Genomic DNA, 24,722 nt, shown 5'->3' with positions numbered 1-24,722 from the left:
CCAGTTGCAAGGATGAATGATGTTCAGAAATGTTGTTTAATGTCTTAATTTGCCAAAAGAATAGCATCATAAGGCTTGACAGTTAAAATACACTAAATCTTTAAAGGGGGATATTGTCTTTTTTTAAATAGTCATTTTTCTTTACAATTACAGAGGCGCTGTTCTCTCTAGGACCTGAAGAACTTGGGTCTCTGGATAATAGCAGTAAACCAGATGCAAAGGTATTTAAAATTTCCTTGTCATTAGTAATTGCTGAATGTTGATTTGGAAGAATATTGTTTCAGTTCACATGAAACTTCTCATGAGAATGAAGGAAAGCCTAACTTTGATACTGAAAGACAGTTTGGTTGGCCAATGCTTGATTTTTTTTCACACAGTTGTAAGTTTTCAGTGCCATAAGCTTTTGCTTCAGAAGTAAGATATTGAGCCTGTTTCTGCTGAAATTTATAGCAGAGATCATTTTGTTTTTAAGAGGAGCAGGAACAATCTCAAATTCTGTACTGTCCTTTTTTAGATTTCTCTTTCATAATTGAAGCTACAGTGCTTCGATTGACTTATCACCAGAAAAAGAAAAAAAAAAAAGTAAATATGTGCAGCCTAGATGACTGCAGTGAGGCTCTCTGAAGGTTTAGCAGCCCACCCATGCACAAGATGGTATGGGACTGGAATTTAATCTTTGTTTAAAAAGTGCTTATTAAAGTTGACTACAGAATTTCATTCTTTAGTTGTCGGGTTCAAGTGACACACTGGTTACTTGGAAAATTTTTTTCTTTGTAAGTCAAAAATGAATATAGGTAGCTGATCAAGCTTGTTGACATTAACCATTCTCCTTCCCATCTTGTTCCACCCAACCACCAAACCCTTTACTGAGCAAGGAGTAGCACATGTTAGATCTGTACGTCATGATGTCTTGTAGCTGAGTTCTTAGGGTTTAATGTTATGGAAAAGATCAGAGAAAATTGTCCTTTTTTACTATGGTGATAGCTTAATTTTAATCTGTACAGTTTTCCTTTATCACAAAACGTATGTTCCATGACTGCATTTGGCTGAGTAAGGTAAGGCAGTGTAGATTTTTGGGAACCAAGTCTGACGGATGTTTGGTGTGAATTGAGCAACCTGTGTTATGAAAGTCATAGACAGCGGTGGTTTATTACAGGCTTTGTACTAAATTGTTTTTATTTAAATGATTAGTTTGAAGACTGTTTCTAATCCGTTGGGTATATTTTGTTTTTTATTTCTAGGTTCGAATAATTCCATTACAACTTCAACGGTTATTTGCTCAGCTTCTGCTCTTGGACCAGCAGGCTGCATCTACAACAGACCTTACCGAGAGCTTCGGGTGGAACAGCCATGAGGTACAAATTGCCATCAGTGACACCATCATTCCTAACCTTTTTCCTGAATGGAGAAGATTTTTTTGAAGTCTGACATTTAAGACGTATCTTAAAGTACTTCAAGCTGTGGAGATAGCATTGAATTGGGTCAGCTATTGTTGTATACTACTGTATCTCCATGTGAAATACATGCCATTTATTTACAGCGATTAACAGAAGAAAATTGTTCTGTTAGATTTTTCTTTGTTTTTACAGGAATGTTTTTCCAACAGTAATTAGGTTTTTGTCCTCAAATACGTAGATTCTTACCTAAATTGAACTGTGTAACTCATCTTAAGAGTTTAGTCTAAATCTACCCAAGTGAAAGTGTCTTATGTGGGTTATAGTTTATGTACTTCTAGCTACTCGGAGAGCATAGCTAAATTAAGAATAACAAATAATAAAGGTAGTAATTTACTACTTAAGGTAGTAAATATATGGGTAGTCATCAAGGCAGCTGTCTTTGTCACACTTAATATACTGTTGTTTTTAAGCAGTAAGCAAAGCAGGTGGCACTTTTATTTTTTCGTTTTTTTTTTTATCATGCAGGAAATGAGGCAGCATGATGTGCAGGAATTAAATCGGATTCTGTTCAGTGCTTTGGAAAGTTCCCTTGTGGGGACTTCGGGTCATGATCTTATTAACCGATTGTACCATGGGATTGTTGTCAACCAGATTGTTTGTAAAGAATGCAAGAATATCAGTGAGAGACAGGTAAAGCCAGATGATTTTCCAGGATAGGTTTCTGTTCAGTCTGATAAAGATACTTTAAATGTTTTGTTTTGTTTTTAAACTCCAAAAATAATGGTATCTTTCTTGAGTGTCACTGGTGACCTTGTTGAATCTAGGTTGTGTGTATTGGCTAGGGTGCTGTAGACTTGAAAACATGAAAATTATTCATGACTTTGTTGTTAAGTCTTGGCTGACATTTTCTAAACCACCTACATCAGTCTGTGACTCAGAGGTAAAAAAACAAGTGTTATTGCATCTTCTGAGTTGGCAAGCATTGCCTTTAGTAGATGCAGTTAGCAGAGAGCTAACCAGTGGGTTAACAACAGTAAGACATACCTTTACAGTCTTTTATGCTCTCTGTAATTTTAAAAAAAGTTGTTTTTTTTCTTTTTTTTTTTAATTAATTTCTATTCTGTGGATGTATGGGGGTTTTTCCCCATCAGCAATGAAAGCAAAATGAATGCTTACATCTGCTGTGGTGAATGGGTTGAGTATCTTTCTAATGTACTGTGAACTTACGCCACTTACTACGTTATTTTTTTTTGTTGTACTTCTGCATAGGAAGATTTCTTAGACCTAACAGTGGCAGTAAAAGGTGTTGCTGGCTTGGAGGAGGCCCTGTGGAACATGTATGTAGAAGAAGAATACTTTGAAAATGAGAACTTGTATCGATGCGGAGCCTGTGATAAACTTGTTGAAGCTTCAAAGGTAATGAATTGGTGATTCTCAGTGTTTAGTTCGCTGACAGGAACTTTGTTTACATTGCTGTGTCTGCCCTCTAACTCCAAAATAAAAAAAATCTTTAATCAGATGGTATAACAAGAGAATGCCAAAATCTGACCTGTTTTTTAAACCTCAGCGACTATGTCAAGAAAAGCTCATGTGACTCTTTCTTGACTTCAGTGTTGTTGCAGTCTTTAATCTAGCCAATGGTCAATGGGATGGTGTGTAGTTTTGAGAGTATTGCCTCATTCACACGCCTCTACGGGCACCTGGCTTTGAGTATTTCAGAGGATAGGCTAAAAGGTAAGCTAGAGCATGAAGAAAAAATAAACATATCCATGTAATGAAGTAAAGCATGGAAATTCTCTCAGGAACCCAAATGGGAGACAAGAATAATGAACAACTGTTACTCTGCACAGGGAAATGGGATCTGTTGATCCAGGTATTGCACTGTTTCCCTGAGGCTGAACACATTCTTGCAGTGATGAATTAACACCTTAGTAGGTGTTTTCAGTATGTTCTGTAGTGCCTTCGTGTTGAGGACAAATGTATTCATGCCAGGAACCATCCAGTTCTTGTAACGTGTAAGACACAGGGTATGTTTTCACCGTGTATGCCTGTGTTGTTTCCATCTGCCAGTTTACTTCTGGTACAACCACCACCACTTCGTGTCCTCTCTCGGTGAGCTTTTCAACCACTTGCTGCATGCTAAGCCAGTGACTTCCAACCATGGGCACGACCAGGAGTTTCCCTCCATCTGAGAGGCCAGGGAAAAAAAAAAAATCCAGGCACAGCAAAACCTCAGAGTCATGTTCCTGTGATCAGAGTACAGTCGTGTATGTGACCCCGAGTGCTTTGTTAAATGGTGGGGTTGCTGATAACATTGGTCGCTGTCAGCATAGGCAGCAGCATCCTTGTGCTGACAACTTGTCCCTGTTTGGTATATGACAGTTCAGACTGGTTTCCCCAACATAGAAATCAAATTAAAGACTTATTTGTCTTCTCATCCATCCCGTTAGCCAGGGCCAGGGAAGGGCAGCCCAGTGAGAGCTTTACAATACTTGTAGGTCTTTGAGTTGCATTTTTCTAGAACGATACAGAGTGGTGTTTGGTTTTCTTCTTTCATGTTTTAAGTTTTTTATAAAAAGTTGCTCCTTTTTCCTGTTATTCCCACTGTTTTTTGTAAAGGGAACAGCTATTGGTACACTCTGATATATTCTGCCATCTTCACAACAGCAAAGCTCTCTGGCCTGCTGTGGTCACTCTCCTCTGCAGCAGGATGAGTTCAATCCAAACCTTGCAGCAGCCTTAATGTGGAAGGGAGTGGGTGAAAGGCAAGCTGAGGGCAGGTGAAGTTAATCAGTGATTTGGGAGTTCAGGAACATTTGCCAGTGCCTCATGTGGACTTTGCTGGGTTCAAGGGAGTGCAAGATAAGAGTTGCTTACCTCTCACACGTGGTCATTCATGCAAGAAGACAGTGGGAGCTCTGAACTTGGGTAAGAAGTCACACAGCTGGGGGATGCAGGGGGGTGCATTGACAACCCTAAGAGAGAGGGGCTGTGCTGGCATGACTGCTGCCTGTGGCTCTGTGGCGCTGCTGGCATGATGCTCGTTATCACAGCAGACCACAGTGAGAGTCACTGCTGGCAGCAAGTGAGGTGCCAGCTGAGTCACTCTAGACTTGGTGGCAGCATTAGGAAGGCCTAACAATGTGCCCACCTTCCCCACACCTAGCCACTTTCAAAGACAAGATGGCCCATATCTATCCACACCATTCCTCCCTCCCTTCAGTACTCTGTGGGTATTTGGATGTTATTCTTTCCCCTGTTTTGTCTTGCCCTCTAGAGATGTTAGTGGTTGAAGAATCTCATGTTCCAGATCTTTATCAAATTCTAATGGTACAGTCTGATTTTCACCCTAAACTTGGCAGAACATGCAAAATCCTTTGTGCCACTAAGCTCTCCAATATAGTTTTTACAACTGATACAGATGGAATACCTGCTTCAGGGTTTTTTTTAAACCATGTGTGTGTTCTTGTGTCCTGGTTTAAGCCCAGAGGGCATCTGCGGTCACCCCTCCACCTTCAGGAATAGGAAGGAGAGAATAAAGCAAAAGGCTCAGGAATCGAGATACAGTCAGGGAGGGGTGATTCACCCATTACGGTCACAGGCAAAAGACAGACTCAGATTCAAACAGTAACAACAACATTAATATGCAGAGTAAGACAGTGAGAAGTATAATCCCATCTTAAAAACACCTTCACCCCACCTCTCCCTTCTTCCCAGGCTCAGTTTTGTTTCTAATTTCTCTATCTCTTCCCCCACTCCAGCGACATGGGGGCAGGAGATGGGGTTGCAGTCAGTTCATCACCCGTTGTCTCTGCTGCTCCTTCCTCCTTGTGCTCTTCCTCTCCTCCAGTGTGGGGTCCCTCCCATGGGAGACAGTCCTCCACCAGCTTTCTCCAGTGTGTGTCCTTCCCACAGGGTGCAGCTCTTCCCAAGCTGCTCTGGCATGGGTCCCTCCTGCATGTTGCAGTCTTCCCAGCGCCAAACTGCAACAGGGGCCTTCCCACAGAGTCCTGTCCTTCACAGAATCATCTCGGTTGGCAGAGACCTTGAAGCTCCTCCAGTCCAACCATGAACCTCACACTGACTGTTCTCAACTCCACCAGATCCCTCAGTACTGGGTCAACCTGACTCTTCAACCCCTCCAGGGATGGGGACTCCCCCCTGCCCTGGGCAGCCCATTCCAACGCCCAACAACCCCTTCTGCAAAGAAATACTTTCTAAGAGCCAGTCTGACCCTGCCCTGGTGCAGCTTGAGGCCATTCCCTCTTGTCCTGGTGCTTGTTCCTTGGCTCAAGAGACTCGTCTCCCGCTTTCTGCACCCTCCTTTCAGGGAGTTGTAGAGGGTGATGAGGTCTTCCCTCAGCCTCCTCTTCTCCACACTAAACCCCCCCAGTTCCCTCAGCCGCTCCCCATCAGACCTGTGCTCCAGACCCTGCACCAGCTCCGTTGCCCTTCTCTGGACACGCTCGAGTCATTCAATGGCCTTTTTGGAGTGAGGGGCCCAAAACTGAACCCACTCATCGAGGTGCGGCCTCACCAGTGCCAAGTCCAGGGTTAAGATCCCTTCCCTGTCCCTGCTGGCCACGCTATTGCTGATACACACTTCTTTGGGTGCAGCCCCTTGCTCTGGCGTGGGGTCCTCTGCAGGTCAGCATCTGCTCCACTGGTGACCTCGATGGGTGCAGGGCACAGTCTGCTCTCTCACTATGGGCTGCAGGGGGTCTCTGTTCCAGTGTGCCTCCCTTTCCTCCTCCTTTTCTTCAACTGAGTGTTTGCAGAGGTATCTCCCTTGCAACTCCTCGCAACTCCCACTCTTCCTCCCATGTTCCCTTTCTTATATATGTTATCACAGAGGTGTGGCCACCATTGCTAACTGGCGCAGCCTTGGCCAGAGGCGGGTCCCACTTGGAGCCAGGGGAGCCTTGAGAAGCTTCTCAAAGGGAGTCACTGCTGTAGCCTCCTCCCCCCCTACCAAGACCCCACCACACAAAGCCAGCACACCCTGGGAAGCTCTCGGTTACGGCTCTGCAACGGGAGCATTTGATGGAGACATGGCAAAGGCTCAGAATCATGTCTCCTTTATCTACGCTTGCATTCGGAGGTGCTACAGGATGGTTCGTTTTGCTTTCCACAAAGTTGTTCAATGTTGATTAATGTTTTGCCTTAATGGATTGTGTTGGCTTCCTGCCTTGAAGGTCCTCCCCTGTATAAATGAGGGAGACTTTAACCCTTGCTTGTCTGTAGGGTCTTCCAGAATACACTTACTCCATGCTGCTCAGGCACAGCACTGTGCTCATTTACGGCAGCCCACAGATCTTAGTCAAGGCCCTTTTCTTCAAGCAGCCTGACATCTTAAGCAAAATACCACTGTGATATATTCTGGTGACATTTTTCAGACCATTTCTGTTGCACTTGGGGGCAGCTCAGCAGTCACTCAGCAGCAGGCTGCAACATACATGTGGGAGTGATCTCTTTTTCTGGACAATATACACCTATCAGGGCTACTTATGTTACAGATAGGTTTATTTCTGACTTCCACATTTGAAAACACTGTGCCTATATGAGCCCTGACCCATACTTGGGGTCATACAACCTCAGACAAAACTTCTCAAAGGTCATTGAAAGAAACCTCAGGTGTTGTACAGATGCTGTGTTTGGAGGAGATGACCAGGAGGAGCCAGAAAAGTAGTAGCCCCAGCCTCAGTTGAGGTCCTTTCCTTGCAGCAGAAGCAAGCATGTAGGCTGTTTGTAGTTTGAGCTTCGTTTGCAGCTCCTCTTTTTTTTTTTTTTTTTTTTCCTGGGTGGCTTCAAGGCCTGTGCCAGATGCTGAGTGCCCAGCTGTTCATAGGAGAACGGCAAAGCTACCACGTATTGCTCTTCTGCTGTGCCTGCTGTTCAGCAGCAGTTCAGTGTGCTTTTTCCTCTGGGCTCCCAGGGTCTGTGTGGGTGGTGGCACGTCCTCTGCAAGGGACTGAGAGCAAAGTTGCTGGGAAGATGCTGTACTTCATGCGTAAGCACAGACCCAGGGATTTGAAGCAGTTGCTTCTTACTATACAATTCAAGAAGATCCTCTCACAAAGAACATGAGGGCTATGGAGATGTAATTACTGACTAGAATTTCAGCAATGTCCTCCTTTGTTTTCTGTAGCAGGATGAAGTATGGGAGTGGTGATCACTATTCAATGAAGGTGTAGGGCTTAACAGAGGAGAAAGATCTTGATTGCTTTTAGGATGTCTAGTTGGTAGGGAAATTGAGAATTAGGGAAGACATTTTAAAAATGGAGACACTGGTCATATCTGTCCGATTGTAACAAAGCTTTGGTGGAAAGAAAAGAGTTGACCATAGCAAAGTGGAAACACTATTCTGCATAACTGTGTGCTTACAACTTTTTAAAATCATTTTACAGTCTGCTAAACTACGCAAGTTGCCACCCTTTCTCACCATTTCTCTCCTGAGATTCAACTTTGACTTCGAGAAGTGCGAACGATACAAGGAAACAAGCTGCTATACGTTCCCTATCCAGATAAATCTGAGGCCTTTTTGTGAGCAGGTTTGTACTGTTACATTTGTTAAAGTTTCTATATGCTCAGCAGAGAACTGATATCTCAAGTACAAGTTAGCTTTTATTTTGCATTTTGTCAGGGCAAAGTATTGGAGAAACTTTATGGGGTTCTCCTCTGTCCCCAGTTCCAAATTTTTAAAATTCCATTTTGTTTCCAAGAGACCACTTTCTGCGTGGGAAATACCCTGTAGCTATACAGGAGGAAAGGGTATGATAATGACCTAAAACTTAATCTGATATTTGTTTGAGAGGAAGATTATCGCCTGGAAATTGAAATTTATTTTTATATTGTCATTGTCTGATAACATCATATATAAATTTAGCTATACATGTTTTCTGTGCCTGCAATTATTTCATTTTTCTTAGGAATCTCTTTGCATTCATATATATATATTTTGTTTATAAACTGAGCTATACCAGTGCTTGATGCCAATTTTTGATCCTTAAAATATGTAAAGAATCTACTCAGTAGAGGCACTGTTATTGAAAAAGACATGTTTCTTACTGAAATATTGCAGTGCAAGCTTGGAAATTTCTCAGTGTTTGCAATTGAGGAAGCCTTTTTATCCCCTTGGTTTGTGTATATAAACATGTTGCTTGTTTTTTCTCTAGTCTTTTAAACAAAATAAGCCAGGTGACGAACAAACAGGGTTGAGCTGTTCTATTTATTTGCATCAATATTTCATTATTTTAAATTTTGAATTTCTAATATTGTTCAGAATTATGCTTTAAAAGTTGCTTAATAAGCCTGTGCCTTGGTACGTGGTTTGTGTCAGTCCATACTTGTGTTCCCCAGCAATGAAAAGCCATTTCAATCTCTGCATGTGCAAATGTACACTGAGAAATATTTGAGGCTATGCTGATGGTGTAAAACTGTCCTTGTGTGATTTACTGATATATGTTATTGTTACTATTATTGTTTTTCTTTTTAAAGACTGAAATGGATGATTCAGAGTACATGTATGAGCTCTTCTCTGTTATTATACATAAAGGTGGCTGCTACGGAGGACACTATCATGTTTATATCAGAGATGTGGATGAATTAGGAAACTGGCAATTAAAAGTAAGTCCTAAAGATTTTTCTTCCTTGCTTGATAGATCTCATCTTTCAGAAGAGTATTAAGAACTAGTGGATGAAATATATATCCAAGCTAATGAATATTTTAGTGAGGCATTTGGTCTCTTACCTCATTGAGAAGGCCAGTTTTCCACAGTGTGTGATCTCTATCAAGATTTTGAAGGAATTCTTAGCTTTCCAATCTGCTGTGCTATCTCTTGGTACTGGGCTCACTTTTTCTTTCCCAAATGAATTAATATCTTTGCTCAAGACTAGCACAGTCATTTAGTGGATGACTCTGGCTGGCTGTTTGTAAACATTGCAAATGCCTCTTCCTTTAAAAAAGCTGATAGTGGATATTCTGTATGACAATATACGGTCTGTAGCGGGTGGCAGGGGCAGCTTATCTGAACTTCCTTCACATTTCTAAATTGTGCATGCTAGTGTTAGTACAGACTATAAAACTGCTAGTTGTGTGTGAAATGGCAGTATTTGTGAGTCTCTTACTTTTCTTACACAGGAAGAAGAGGATGGGCTGATTGAAGATGAGGCTTTAGGAGATACTGAAAATGCCAAAGTAGTAGAAAATCCATTGGTGGTGTTGAAAGGGATTTTATCAGAGGTATGGTATGTAAGGAGTTTATTGCTTTGATTTTGATGCCAGGGAACCTAGAAGAAGGGGTTAGTGTATGTGAGAGTGGGTGGGTTTAAGTGTAGAGAACTCTTCTGAACTTACTGTGAAGCAGATGGAACTTGTAACTTAACCTGACTTAAAACTAATAGTGCCTCTTCATACAGAAAATGGCCCTTTTTGAGTATTTCTTAAATTGCTTACCTAAGCTGTTGCACAAGGTGATGTTACATTGGCTTATTAACAAACAGGAGTGATTTAAGCACTTCATAATTGGCTTCTTTGTGTTGATCCCTTGACTTTTGTAGCCTTCATTATCCTAGTTTTTCATTTCTCTTTAGGAAGAATCTAAACAAATTCCCATGGATCAGTTAGGGCAGAAATTATTGGAGAAAAAAGGGGTGTCCTGGAATAAGAAGTACCGAAAAGAATATGGAGCATTACGAAAGGTAATATGCATGTATGTTAATTTTGTTCTTTACTGTTAAGATAAATTTACATTTATATTCCTATTGAACAGTCAGGAGGATGGTAATTGAAAATACTGGCCCTTGGACTAGCAAGATAAAGCGTGTGTAAGAGTGGTTTGTAAGATATAATTAGTAGGCTGGGGAGCACAGACAAGATTCTCAAGGGATTGTCTTACTGAAAACATGTCTCTTTTTTCACATCTATATGGCTGGCCTATAAAAGAATTAACCTTACCTACTGAACCTTGGTTCACTTGTGTCTGTGGATGAAGCTGCAGCAACACTACTACCACTTGAACATAAAAGCACTGATGAGAATTAAAGAAGAAATACAGTACCTCTTCACAGTCATAACAAAAATGAGGTTTTGAAAATGTGTGCCACTTTGCGGTTGATTAGGGCACATCCATAAAATTAACACTTCCAGTAAAATCTTGTTTATTGAGTTGGTTACTGTATTTTCTAATGCTCTAAGGAAAATACTTCAGCGTTTGTGTTACAGATACATGGAAAATTCATGTTTGAATGTTTTTTGCGTAGAAATGCAGTTTTCACAATAATTATTTAAAAATAGTTGTGAAATCTGAATGTCAGCCTTCCGCGGAGGGAGATGCTTTTCTGACTTTGGTGGAGAATTGATGGAAACAAACTGTGAGCAACCCAGTATATAACCATTTCAAAATTTGAGTGCTGACTAAACCAGAGCTGACTTTTCACAAGTGCTGGAACTACACCAAAAGCACATTGATCAGTGCAGGACTTGCCTTACTGAAATAGCTGAATTTTTTACACTTTTTGAAGTATCAAATGAGGTTTTGATTATGATTGAAATGGAAATTCAGATTTTGGGGGCTTGTTTTTGTTTGCTTTTTGTTTTTTTTTTTTTTGGGGGGGGGGGGGGTGATTCTTTAAGTTTTGGGGGGGGGATGGGAGTGTGGTAGGTGTCCACGCCCCCCTGCCCCATCCCTCAAAAGCCACAATTTTATTTTGTGTAATTTGGACACCAAGCTTGTTTGAAGTATCTGCATATTGCTAAAATGAAAGTAGAGAACAGAATGGATAAGCTGGGCAAAATGGAACGAGTAGCTTTTAAGTTCTTGAGATGCCACAGTGGGCAGCGTTAATTTGAGTGAGGTACAACTCAGCAGCCCAGAGTGGAGCTCAAGATCCCAGTTGTAAATACAGAAGGGAGCAATTCCGCAGAGACTGGAGGGTGGAAAGTGCCAATGTTGGAGGGCTAAACTAGTTGGGGTGGTACTCTGTGTGTCTGATAAAGCAGAAGCTTTTTGATTGCCTGTAGAGTATCACTCCCTATGCTACCTTTCCAGGGACAGAGAGTATGCACTTGTGAGAAGTGTTTTAAAAGGACTCCAGTGTCTCGAGCAATCCTTGAAATTCAGAAGTTGGTCTGATATAATTCTTAGTGATGCATGTATGCTGAAAACAATTCTTTTGCAATTTCTTGCACAGTAGTTTGAAGTTATAGAAGAAATGAAGCCAGCAATAGCATATAAAAGATCAGGCAGATAAGTGGTGGTAGGAAAATTATATTTTTCTGTCTAAACCGAGGAAATATGTGAGGAAGCATCATAAAGCCAAGTTTGAAGGGATGGGGTTTGTGTATCAATTTGAGAATGAATCGGGTGAAGTACTAATGAAGTCTGCTGTGTTTAAAACCGGTTATCTACTTCATCTTGTCCTTGCTTTCCTTTCAGTATTTGCAGAATCATCCTCATATATTTCAGTTCAGTCCTGATGAAAATAAGGTTGGTCTGAAGGAAAAACACAAGCTCCTGTTTAAGTCAGATTCTCAAGGACAAGATCTCCAAAGCCCTCCTCAGAAGAATGATGTCCAGTGGAATTCAGAAAAAAACCCAACAAGGCTAAGGGACACTTCTGCTGGTTGCCATTGGTTTGATCTGAATGATTCAAAAGTCCAGCCGATCAAGGAAAAGGATATTGAGAAACAGTTTCAGGGTAAAGAGAGTGCCTACATGCTGTTTTATCGAAAATCTCAGTTAAAAAGACCACCTGAAGGTACACAAAGCTCATCTTGATATTCTGGGGGCTTCCTTCATTGGCAGTTTGTTTTCTGGAGGGCAAAGGCTGTTGGGCATTTCTGTCTTTTCCGAGCACTGAAGATACGGTTTTCCTTCTAGCGATCATTTGAGAAAAGGGTTCACTGAAGGTACACAGAGGTTACCTCCAAGGAGGTAGTGACCAGTTAATTTGCTATAGCTGACATTAAGAGTTTTTTCTAGTATGCTTCACAAATACTAAGAGAACATCTCCTACTGAAGCAAATGCAAGTTGTTGCTAACGGCATTCATGTATCAGTTTCCCTTAGGGAAAGATTTTGATGGGAAGAAGTAAAAACCCTTGTTTGTTCTTTGTATCATCTTGCAGTTTAATTTTCTCTATTACGAAAGGATGCAACATTATTGCTCTGAATTTTCAATGATTACCGTACTGTAATGTCTCATCTTGATCACTTTTCTTGTTTGCCAAAACACATTTTAAGCAGCTGAGGCCAAACTAGCCTATATTATTTGTTGCAGCGCGAGGAAATCCAAGGTACCAAATTCCTGAACACCTTCTGAATGAAATGAATGCTGCTAATACTGAGCTGCAAAAAAAGAGGTATATTAATGTAACTACCAATCTCTTAAACAGCATTCTTAATCTGCAGATCTCCAAAGTGATTTAAAATGAAAGAAACTCCCTGAGTAGAGCCAGATGCTAAAATGATTCAATGTCGTAGAGGTTAATTGAGGAATACAACTTGTATGTCCAGATTCTGCCTTCTGCTGGTTCCCTGCTTCCCTGTTAGTGGTGTAACTAGGCATTCTACAGAATTTCAAGGGAAACTTACAGTTTAAAATTGTACCAGTTTTTTGTGAAAATTGGTGCAATTCTCGAAGAAGAATGGAACACATTATCTCAATTATGTTTATAGAGGGAGTTCTCCACTGGGAGAAGGGGGAATGACTTTCTTTACTGTGAAATAAATGGTATCCTTTGCCAGAAACATAGAGGAAAGGGCTAGTGGTATTCAGTTGGTTGAAACTTTTCCTTCTGTTGAGGAACACACAGAACTGCTGATACACCTGGTTAAGCTACCAAAATATAGATACACACAAGAGACGCCAAGTCTTGCGTGGTATCTCTGTACTGTGCAAATTTCATTCTGTTAATGTTTAAATGGTGTATTTGCTGCTACATTTAGCTAATAGAACTGGATACAGGTATAAAGGAGAAAGGCATGGCTGTGTCTGTCCAGACACAAGTTTCCCTGCAGTTTTTCTGTCTCTACATTTCAACAGAGTACTGATCTGGAACACAGCCTGAAAAAAACTACAATCTCCACATGCCTAAAGATGAAGTTTGTCATTCTGTTTAGAAAGGTAGAAGCAAGGTGTAGAAACACACAGAACGTACTGTTACTTACGTGGAGGATGTCTGTGCTAGCTCTGTATTGTACAACGTGTAAATCACTGTCATCTTTGAACACTTCTTAGCATACCCCTTGATGGAGGGGGGAATGTGACAGTGAGTTTAGCCATGAGGGTATCAGTTCCAGGACAACTGCACAGAAGCATCTCTGAGTTAAGCTAGCCATGTGTAGGTGTTAAATTTACCGGTTTATTATTGTGTTATTCTTCCAAAGAGCGGAATGTGACTCAGCAAACAATGGCATTGATTTACATCTCCATTTGAGCTCATGTTATAAATTTCACAATGGGGCTTTGCATCCTTCGCTTACTTGGAAAGAGAGTGTTGTGGACTTGACTATTGATAGAAGAAAAACACTAGGAGACCTTCGACAATCAGTGTTCCAGGTATTTGCTATATTAAAAGAGCTCAAGCGCTTCATTTTTACTTGAGCCACAACAACATTTGCAAATGTATTTATGCCACAATTTTTATCCCAATGAGAAACTTTCAACAGTAAAGGTAGTTTTAGGGGGCTAAAAACTATATGGGCTTACACATAAGGAAACATTGGTTTGAGGTCTGTTCTCAAAAAGAAGCCTTGAAGTCGATGAAGCTTTAACCATGTAGACTTTAAAGCTCTCATAAATTAATTGTTTATACTTGGGCAGCATGTACATGGGCATGGATTGACACTTGGCAGAACTCGAGGCTTATTCTTAACATTTCAGTTTGTGACAGATTTGTCTTTGACTTTTTAAGGAGCTAGCTGGCCTTAAAAGGAAATAATCAGAGTAGTTTAAGAAAAAAGAAAATTAGTTAAATATTTAGCTTAACTATTGAATGTGGTATCTTTGCATTTATTTTCTACTGTGTTAAAGGAATATGTCAATTTGTAAAATGCTCCTTCATAGACATCTAAATCAAAGCTAACTTAAGTGTCAGGAAACCCTGTTTGCTTTGCCTGTACCTCACAATCTTTGATTAGTGTCCAGTTGAAACTTTATTTTCGTCTATCTGGTGACTAGTCTGAAAGGCCAAATCCTAATTGCTTGACTGTTTTCTGTGTTACTAGGCTTGTTGAAGTAAATAGCTGTGACTTGTTCAGTGTCAGAGTTTGGTAGCCAGGTTGTAACAGCTTTCAGCAAAGTTACAATTCTGAGGTATTGCTTGCTGGTGTTTCATATAATTTTTTTTTTTTTTTATTCTTCCCGATTAGATGTTGGAATCTTGGGAAGGAGACATGATTCTCAGTATTGCCAAACCTTTACCAGCAGGACTGCATCTTTACCAGATACTTGATGGTAAGACTACTACGTACAAGGCTTCCGTGTTATTTATCTGTTGCATTTACTGCAGAGGTTGAGGATTTCATATGTAAAACATCTTGGGAGACATGTATTACTGAACACTCTTCAGACTCAAACTTACATGCAAGTCCACTGCTGTTAAGTTGTTTAGGATGCTCTTATTAGTGAAATGAAGGTTTTTGAGACCTTTATATGTAATTTTTGTTGTGGAATAAGTCTGCAGATCTGATGCAAGTTAAACACATTTGCTGACAAAAATATATCAGTTTGTATTTTGACCTAGATTTGCTTATGGATGTTTGTTTTCATAGTGTTTACCTAGTAGGTGGAGCAGAGGATAGAAGAGAGGAGCCAGGGTGACATCAAAGAAGAATGTAGATTAGACTTAAGCCGAAGTTGGAATTTTGTAAAGCAAAATTCTTGCATGAAGAGTGTATTATTATTAAGAGTACATTAGTATTTTAAAATCATGAGTTCTGTCTCCAGGTTTGCATTGTTATGCAATTCTAACTGTTAGTCTTCAAAAGCCAATTCAGCCATTTTAAAATTTTATAGTCTTTTTGGTCTGTTTCAAAAAAGGAGGGTACTACCACAACATAACGCAACTTTCCATGATGTTGACATTAAAATACAGAGGCACTCATAGCTGCTGTAAATATTCCTCCACATGCTAATACAGTTCTTTAAATTACAATGACTTTCAAAAAATCTGAATCTGACGGTAAGAAGGTGAAAAAAACTACAGCATGAGCATTAGTATTTCGAAGAATGGGCTTGGAATGTACAGTATGTAGCTCGTTTATTAAATCCAACCTTTTTGTTTTAAATCTGTTGATTCCTTGTTGAATACCCTGTAGATAATCCTGACCAAGCAGCTTTGCCAAGTGCTAACTTGGGCCTTGGTTTGCAAGGGAAATTGAATTGAAACCTTCATGCTTCGGCTCTCTTTACTTGGTGAGAGTGCTGTAGGGGTGTGTTATCACTTGTGTTGCTCTTGCTACATGAGTGAACCCTAACTTACCACCGTAAATGCTGACCACACGGCGCCTTTTGTCATGATACACTTGAGCCAGAGTGGAACGCGCCAACATGTTTGAATTTACCAGCTGACCCTGCTTGTCTGTTTTGTGGGGGCCAAGAACTTGATGATTTGCTCCTTTTTAGGAGACGAGCTGACACTGGATGGCATTGGGCTGGCTGATGGAGCAGATGTCTTTGTGTGGAATGGGAAAGAGGTAAAAAAACCAAATGCCCTCTCTCCTTGTTAGTTCTGAAGGGATAAGACACGTTCTCCAGACGCGTTTTTGGAAACGTCAGTCTGTTCTGCAGGTGTGCTGCTGACATACCAACGTTGGCTTTGGGGACACCTCTTCAGCCTCGTCTAGGATACTGTGTTTTTACAGCTTGTCAGTATATCCTGAATGTTGTACAGTGTGCTGCTTGATAAAATTATAAATAGAATTAAACTATGCAGAATGCAATATGGTCAGATTGATAGATGCCTGTAGATATCCAATGCCGGTTACATTGGAGTATATTTTGAAAACATCTGGTGCCTCTTGGAAGGAGGTCAGTTGATAGTGATGCAATAACAAAATCTTATGCCCTGTAGTAAATCGTTTCACATATAAAATTAGACCTGTCAATGACTACTACTGTGTGTGGTCTCCCTGAAATACCGTGCTGTTTTCTAGTGTTGCATCTTCCTTCTAATATTAAGGCTTCTGCTTAACTTACAAATGCTTGCCTCCATGGTTATGTAACACAACATTTTATTCCATCTCTGTAATGGAATAAAATACTACTTAAAAGATTTTTGGTGTAAAAGTATGCATTTTCTTTCTGATTTATCAAAAAAGAAAACCAAACGCAACTTGAAACCAAAAGAAGACATCTATTAACAGTGTCATTCTTGTCTTGGTTGTACTTTTTGGTATGGTCTTTGCTACTCCAGCTTCCTGCACGATTAAATTGTCTTTGGCAAGGAACTATATTCTTTGCCTAGGTTGAATATGAGAAAGGCCAGACTTTAAAATCCAACTCTTTAGATCTGACTCAGTCACACTTTTGGATCGTTCTTTAATATCCTGGGGGACTAAATTCTTCTATTCTTAATCTGATGGAGACCAAGTGTCCACTGGTTTCCCTACTACTGTTACCCATATGTTTACTATAAATGCAGGCTTGGAACAGACCTTAGCATTATGGTTTCTCTTCCCAACATCTTTGAGTTACTCTGTTTATTCAGTAGGCATTTAGTCAGAGGTGGTTAATTTCTAATGAGGAGAGAAGGTCCATCTTTTTGTCTCAATAATTTTATTATTGTCATTTTTTGCTGTCCAGTCTTTTCTGTGTTTTATTGATCACCACTGCATAAATCTTGCATTCCTTACTTCAGGTTGGTGGTACAAAGGTGATGACAGGCCCTGATCACGCACCCGTGGTTGTAAACGTTCTTCGTTTAGCAGAGTATAACGAAGGAGGGAAGGGTCAGCATTTCACAGAATCGCAGCACGTCTTTTCGTGCAGCACAAAGCTGGGTGATTTGCGCAGAGCCCTAGCACCATTAGGAGGAATCATTCTCAAGAATGGCTCAGGACCAGATAAAGAAGCCAAGAACTGGGAGGTTTTTCTTGAAGAAGATATGAAGGAAACAGTCAAAAGTGTTGGCCTGACAGATGGATGCTCAGTACTAATCTTAGACAGCCATGACCAGAGGTAACCATTTTGATTACAAGAATAATTACACAGGAAGGCAATTTTGGCAAAATCTGATTAGATAAAATTATGCTAGCTATATATATTCTTTTAATTAATTGTCACTTAGAGCTTTTTAATTCAAGATAATGTAATCTTAAGTTTTGGAGATCAGGTACTTAACAACTATTAGGTATTTCTTTGCTCTTGAAGTGCAGATGCAGTCGCATCCTTTGACTGACACGTGGAAAAACCTAGCGAGAACAACTTGTGCCCGTTCTGGCAAATCTTTGGCATAACCTGAATTTCTGAGGTTTGAGTTGTGTGGTTCTCTAAGGGACTTGGTGGGATGACAGAACAGAACAGTATCAGAAGAGTATGCAGCTCTGCTGAATCTCCCACTTGAATCTGAAGTTGCCAGGGGGAAATTTCTGGTTTTATTTCATTTCCCAGTTTATAGCTCTGAGGTTAAGTTCCCATTTTCAGACACGTGTATGTGCTTGTTACATAAATTCTGACTTCCTAGTTGAAACAGTACTGAAAAATTGAGGTGAAATCAAGCAGTGAGAGGGCTCTTCACCAAGAACTATTGCTGTGTTTATGTACAGTAGCAGACAGAGAAAATCTCAAATTTTTGTTATGACTAGGGATGCTTTTACAATATTTTTCCCAGAAACCTTAAATCCAGCCTCAGAAAGTGACTTAGACTCTGAAGTGCTTTCAGAAGCTTAAGTCCCATTGAAAGCCAGTTACCAAAACATAGTTTTTACTGGTTTGTTCAGTAACCTGCCCAAAGGTGTCTGGATGCTGTCTGAGGCCTCTGACTCTTACTCTGTGACATGCCATCACTACTAATGACCTGGGCATTACCGGTTTGTTTGAGGGCTTTGGTATGTAGTGATTTAGCCCAGACAATGTGTAGTTTTCCTGTCCTTGACCGTCTTTGCACTGCTCATTTTTACAGCTTCGTGAATGTGTCAAGTGGCAATCTGACTGCATTTACATATGACATCAGCTGGCTCCAAGTTAAAAACTACTGCAGAACAGAAGAGGAGGAGAAACACGTTAAAATTACTGCCACTATTGAAACAGTAAGGAGACTAATTGTTCAGGGATATAACACAGGCAATTTCCCTGAAAAGCTTGTCCAGTGCACTTAGACTGGTTAATAAGGAGTGGATTCAGCCTTAGGGCTGAAGTTTTTCTGTGATGAAAATAGTATGTGACTCAGAGTTACCATTACTGGGATACTTTGCTGTGTAATAAGACTGTAATGCAGGTAATGTAAACCAGTACCATCTACATGAGTGTGTTTCAGTGTTGAAACAATTTTCTTTTTGGACCATCCTGTAAATGTATGTTTGGTGAGGCTATGTCAGTAAAGAAAAGCTAAAAGAGAAGGAAAATATTATTTCTTGCTTTCAACGTAGGATAGGAGAAAATGCAGGTTTTCCCTAAGGGGTGGGCTTCTCTGGTATGTTTTCTGCCTTTAAAATTATTTCCTGTTATAGAAAATATGAAATACTCGTTCGTTTTGCTCACAAAATTACTTTGTGAAATATTAGTCTTTTGATAAATCAGAAAATTAAACACCACTTTATTTTCTTTGGAATACTGTTTTTAAGGAAAATTTCCACAAATGCGTTGCAATATCAGTACATTTATTATATATATTTAGTATGATGATAAAGAAGTGTTTTCTCAGCTGTGTGTAGTGTTAACAGGAATAAGAACATAACTAGGATGCTTTTCAAGTGAAGGCTGCCTTTTGGACTGGCATTTGAGCAGCAGGTGTGTTACTGGCACTCTGTATTAGAGGTGTTAATATTGCTTTCTTTTAGGTGATGTCAGATATCAAAATGAAAGCAATACAGGAGCTTCAGCTAGAGGAGGAACTAGGTAAGTCTTCAGGTGCTTTACTTTGGGATCTGATAATGTTAGAATTTACTGCCTAGCTTCCTGCTTTTTGCATCAGTGTATTCAAAACAGCAGATCCACTGCTGTTACTAGTTTTGGGGGGAAGAAAGGGGGTGAAAGGACTTAAAATTAATCTAATTTTGAATAAAATTACTATTTTTTCCTAGCTTAAAACAAATCAGTGTAACTCTTGATTAAAATACATTTTATGAAGTTCTTATTTTTCAGAAGCTGTTTGAGTAGGAATAACCATGTCATCTTACTAAAGTATTACACTAAGAATTGAAGAAGATTTTTTTTTTTTACCTTATTCATTTTAAGACACTCCAGTTTTCTTTCTTTAAAGCTTTTGTGATGCCTTTACCTTTGGAAGCACGTGGTCAGTTCTGTATATTTTACTGATTGTGGCTAACAGCTGGCTTCATAAGAGAAAGTAATCTTTCACTGAAAGGATAAAAACTTGAGACTGTTCATGAAGTCTCTAGAAATATCTCTCCAACTGGACTTTTGATGTGATACCTCCAGAGAGAGGTGTCCAAGATAAACCTGTTGTTGTCATTAATCTTAAGTATGTTACCTGTCTAAGCTTCTGAGCCAAATTTCTTCTTATTTGAATTATGTAATATATCTATCTGTCTTTCCTGCCCTTCTTGTTACAGCAAATGATAGCTGTCTTAGACCCGTTAGCGGAAATGGGAAACTTCTTTCTCCAGGTAAATTTATTTATTTAATCATCGTTCTTTAAGAAGTTCCATTGGGAGACTTTAAGTTTCCCTTTATCCTTTCCTGGGAGAAGTACACACACACAACTCCAGTAATTTCCAGGCTTAACTGAAGCAGTTGTGTGGGGTTTATTTTCCAGTTTTACTGTTTATTAACAGTACTGATACAAAGCTAGAGGTTAAACCCAAGCTGAACATTTAAGTTTATTACTCGCACCCCTGATGAGTAAAACTGATTAGCATACCTGCTGTTTTTTGACCACTGGCCATATGCTTCGAGGCTTTGGGAATTAACAGAAAGTTGTTTCCCATACTTATTTTATAAATTGAAAAGTCTCTAAATGATCTGTTTTGAATCATATTTAATACATTTACAGAGCAAGTTTATAGATGTTCCAGGAAGGAGAGTCATTGTTCCATGTCTTTCTAACTTCTATTTCCTGAAACAAAATGGACTAAATGTATTTGTTAGGGTGCTGATGCGCAAGGCTGGATTTCAGAACAGCTTGAGCAGCAAAGTTGAGCGCTGTAGTGATGGAGGAAGCACTGTTAAGTTCCTCTTTACTGTGAGAAAGCAGCTTGTGTCTGTGGTGTATGAAGCACACGGAATAACATGAGAATTTCCGCTTCCATAAGAGTGGAGGAACGTGTTCATGCCATAGCCTGCTCTTCGATTTAGATAAGCATGCAGTACCACCTGTCACTATATAATTGTGCTCCTGATGGGCAGTGTTCACCAGAAAAGGACCCCCAGCTTTGCTTTTGCCGTTGTTGGGGCAGTGGTGAGAAACTGAGTGGGGATCAGCTTTGTGCTTGCTGGGAAACATTTTCTGTGTCTCTGCTATTTTGCTAATATATTGCCATAGTAAAACACAGCCAGGATGCCAAAGAGAGATTAATTCCCCTCCATTCAGCACTTGTCAGACAACATCTGGAGTATTGTGTCCATTGTGGGGGCTCCCCAACATGAGAAAGGAGCCCTTACAAACTAGAGCCAGTCCAAAGGAGAGCACCCAGGAAGGATGGTCTGGGAACTGGAACATATGAGAGAGGAGGGAAAGCTGGGTTCTTCCAGCCTGAAGAGGAAGAGGCTTGAGGGGAGGAGAGGTAATTGCTACCTTTAACTCCTTAACATGGACCTATAGAGAAGGGAGAGCCAGATTCTTCTCAGAGGAGCACATGGAAAGGATCAGAGGCAGCAGACAAGCTTCAGCGAGGGAAATTCCAGCTGTATGGTTGGGGAGGAAAGGGAATTCACATTGGGAGTGGTCAAACAATAGACAGGGGTGGTGGGGAGGAACTTTTATACAAATATTGCTTTTCTCTTGTCATAGGAGGTTTACAGATCTGATGTCAACACTGTGAAAGTGAGGTTCTCTTGAGTGTCACTGAACATTTTTATCTTACTCTAGAGAGTAGCATAATAGAAGGGATATTTTCAGAAAGCAGAAGCTTATGATGTTCTCCATGTTTTTGTGCTCCCTGAAGTGCCTGAGGATTATACTGTCAAGGAAGCAGAACTGAAAATGGGAAGCTTGCTAGGGCTGTGTCGTGGGAAAGCTCCAACTTCCACTCAGGTATAGTAGTACTGTGACTGAAGAGAATCTCGTGCTGCTTTTATGTTTTGTATATTTGCATTTCCCAGTATTTCATGTAGTCCTCTTTTTACTCTTGTAATGGTTCTAAATGGCACGGAAAAAGATGCTTGGTGACACTGAGTTATACATATCAGCATGAAGGGTCACACCATTTATCTCGGTTGCAGAAGGCCAAGAGCATATACACGACCAGTTAATATAGCTCATATGACTAATGGTAAATCATTTATCATTTGTCTGTTTGTGGTTGCCCAACTTCTGTGCTCTGATGTGCATATACTTTTGCAAAAAAGCATAAAGAAAGAAAAGGGGGATATTGCTCTTGATACCTGTAAGTTGTAAAAATGGAAGAGAAGAAATAGTTGTATATTTTTAAAGATCAGAGTGCTAGCAGGTTATATCTCTCATTAGCAGCAGACACGTACAGATGGTTAATGAAGCTGTACTGATGGCCATAACTCAGTTGCGTGTGCTCCTCTATTTGCCTTGCTTAGATTGTTTGCTTTAGCCTAAAGTAGTTTCAGTGCTGTTCGACTGATGGCAAGCTTGCAATAGCTGGTATATATCTGCATTAGGGGGTGTTATTTCACAGTATTTCCATACTTAAATATGCATTCTGATAGCTTATACTTGCTTTTTTAGCTCTTCTTATATTTTATTGTTGGGAGTGACCAGAATGGAAGCCCTGAGATGGAGATAGTTGTGGAAGAGACTGCCTCAGTCAAAGAGGTAAGTCTAGGTGCTTTTAAAAGCTTTTGTCATGCCTGGGTCAGGTCTGCTGCTCCTGGAGAACTTTGCCTTATGCCTGTGCATCACTTCAAGAGTCACTGAGGCCAGGGAAGAGTTTCAGCTCCCAAAGGCCAGCAGGGAAGAATGCCTTGATCTTTCACCAAGTAGTAAAGAGACATCCTTGCTTTTTCCTGAGAATGAACATAGCCCAACTACTTTGTGCATGGCTAGCCATTCCTTTTATACACAGCAGTCCTCAGCATCATACGCAATTGTGGCAGAGCCTGCCACAGTTCTCTTGTAGTTCTTCAAACTCTGAATGCACAGAGTTGGAGCAAGAGGAGTCAGGAAGAGCTGTACACAGAGCAGAGCAGTTTGCGGGACTGCCAAGCTGGGCTTCTGGCACAGATTGCCAATGTTGACAAGTGGTGGCTGGAAAGTATTGAGTTTGCAGGTTTGATTTCTAAAAGGTGCATCTTCAAACTCTGGGACAAAACTTTTTCAAGTAAAGCAACAAACTGACAGCACAGATTTTTTTTTTGTCACAGTTTGTAAAAGCTAACTCACCTGATGTAGTAAATTTCTTCCCTGAAAACAATCTCATACTTGAAGGGTTTAATATATAGCTCAAATACATCATGTCTGTATAATTGTATTGTCTTTAGGAATTGACCAGGAATCAGTCACTCAGTTTTTATGTTAGAAACTTCTAGTGTAGATTTGCTGAAAACTTTTTATTTCCCAACCTATGCATTGAGACAAGTCTAACCATATTTCTTTTTTTCAGTGTCTAAATTTAATGCTGGAAAAATCTGGATTATCAGGTTAGTTGTGTTGTTATTTAATGATTTTTTTAAAAGGGATTTCCAGATTTCTAAGACAGCTCTTGCTACCCAAAAACTTACAAGTTGTATGTTTGTCACAATGATCTATGTGTCATTTTAATGTGGGGAGGGGAAAGAGTTATAAATGTGCAGTCTTGTTCTGATAAATGCAGGCTGTGCAGTTGCTCTTGAAAATCAGTTTTCAAGCTTTCTATTTAATCATAATATAGCAAAATCCACAGTTCATAGACTGTTTGCTTGTCTTGTAGACTGTTTGCTTGTCTGTAGGTTTGGCTGCTTTCACAAGTAGTGGCAACCACTGCATGAGATTAACTGTAAAAAATAATTTTTGGTCAGTTTGCAAAAACAAGTTATTCAAAATGACATCACGGTTTGGCTATTATGTGGGAATCTGAGTGGTAGCAGTTACTGGTTACTAAGCTTTTACATGAGGATTAAAGAGAAGATATAGACAGCACCAGCATGACACATGAATTTCCTGGCTGAACATCTCTTTCCGTTGATGCTGATAGGAACGAGGAGAAGAGACTTGGAGTGGCGTTGTTTCTAGCTTTCATTCTAAATGTTCATTGAATACAGAATTTGTGTTACAGTGGAGTGATGGCTGCAAATTCAGCCATGCTCCAAAAAACACAAAAAGTTCACCTGAAAGACATTACTGTCAGAAAATACATTGAGTAGCCCAAATGAAAATTAAATGTTTGTGCCCATATGTTCATGTATGTATGAGTTGAAGTAGTTAATAATGTCTTGAAATAAACTTAACCTTTTTCATTTCCCTAGAGTGTAGGTTTATTGTCAGGAAACAATGGTTCTGTTTTTATTGCTTTATTCTATATTGCCATTTTTGAACAACTAAATTTGGCCTTGTGTAGAGATTCATGGTCTGACTGCTCTCATTCAAAGAAATGTCAGACTTCAGTGGATTTTGATGTTCCTATTCTTTAAAAAGACTGCAAGGTGGGTTTTTTTTCCCCACAGAATTTAATGATGAGATTCCTTCTGGGCTTGGGTTTTTTTAGTTACAAAAACCAAATTTTGTGCCTTGCAAAGAGTAAAGTGCATTCTCATCAGTTGTTTTGGTCAAATTAAAAAGTTCAATTGTATTTGTTACTTCTGTACCTGATGCACTTTATATATACATGCTAAATCTAAAGTATTGCAGTTTCTGGACTACATAATCTTTTTTTTTTCCTCCAATGTGAAGTCTTGTAGACAGCTGGAGAGGGGCAGTTGGATTTTTCCTTATACTATAGTTTTCATTTTAATGAGCCTGTCATTGATTCAAATGGTAAATTGTCATGGGAATTCCTTTGCTTTCCTCTTAAACCAGGGAAATGAATCAGGTAGGTGA

At 39.9% G+C, this 24,722-nt stretch overlaps 1 protein-coding gene across 8 annotated transcripts in view; it reads left to right on the top strand.

Annotated features, from left to right (window-relative positions):
* The window catches only part of USP40 (ubiquitin specific peptidase 40), a 40,175-nt gene that overhangs the window by 3,623 nt on the left and 11,830 nt on the right, over positions 1–24,722 (top strand). For 7 of the 8 annotated variants that reach the window (XR_012629404.1, XR_012629406.1, XR_012629405.1 and 4 more), the window contains exons 3-22: positions 154–221; positions 1,242–1,355; positions 1,923–2,087; positions 2,667–2,813; positions 7,805–7,948; positions 8,895–9,023; positions 9,538–9,639; positions 9,990–10,097; positions 11,834–12,155; positions 12,677–12,758; positions 13,786–13,957; positions 14,770–14,854; positions 16,025–16,095; positions 17,259–17,578; positions 18,522–18,648; positions 19,399–19,456; positions 20,134–20,187; positions 21,685–21,773; positions 22,437–22,523; positions 23,311–23,347. Coding sequence is in view for 5 of the 8 variants with exons in the window: in XM_074872489.1 (XP_074728590.1) it covers positions 154–221; positions 1,242–1,355; positions 1,923–2,087; positions 2,667–2,813; positions 7,805–7,948; positions 8,895–9,023; positions 9,538–9,639; positions 9,990–10,097; positions 11,834–12,155; positions 12,677–12,758; positions 13,786–13,957; positions 14,770–14,854; positions 16,025–16,095; positions 17,259–17,578; positions 18,522–18,648; positions 19,399–19,456; positions 20,134–20,187; positions 21,685–21,773; positions 22,437–22,523; positions 23,311–23,347 (2,481 nt within the window). In the remaining 3 variants the exon portion in view is untranslated. The remainder of the gene's footprint in view (positions 1–153; positions 222–1,241; positions 1,356–1,922; positions 2,088–2,666; positions 2,814–7,804; positions 7,949–8,894; positions 9,024–9,537; positions 9,640–9,989; positions 10,098–11,833; positions 12,156–12,676; positions 12,759–13,785; positions 13,958–14,769; positions 14,855–16,024; positions 16,096–17,258; positions 17,579–18,521; positions 18,649–19,398; positions 19,457–20,133; positions 20,188–21,684; positions 21,774–22,436; positions 22,524–23,310; positions 23,348–24,722) is intronic. The other variant, XM_074872491.1, reaches the window with a different exon arrangement.

The sequence above is a fragment of the Strix uralensis genome, chromosome 6 (assembly GCF_047716275.1).
Source record: "Strix uralensis isolate ZFMK-TIS-50842 chromosome 6, bStrUra1, whole genome shotgun sequence".
Taxonomy (NCBI): domain Eukaryota; kingdom Metazoa; phylum Chordata; class Aves; order Strigiformes; family Strigidae; genus Strix; species Strix uralensis.
The sequence above is the reverse complement of the archived record's forward strand: the minus strand, read 5'-3'. Positions and strand labels throughout refer to the sequence as shown.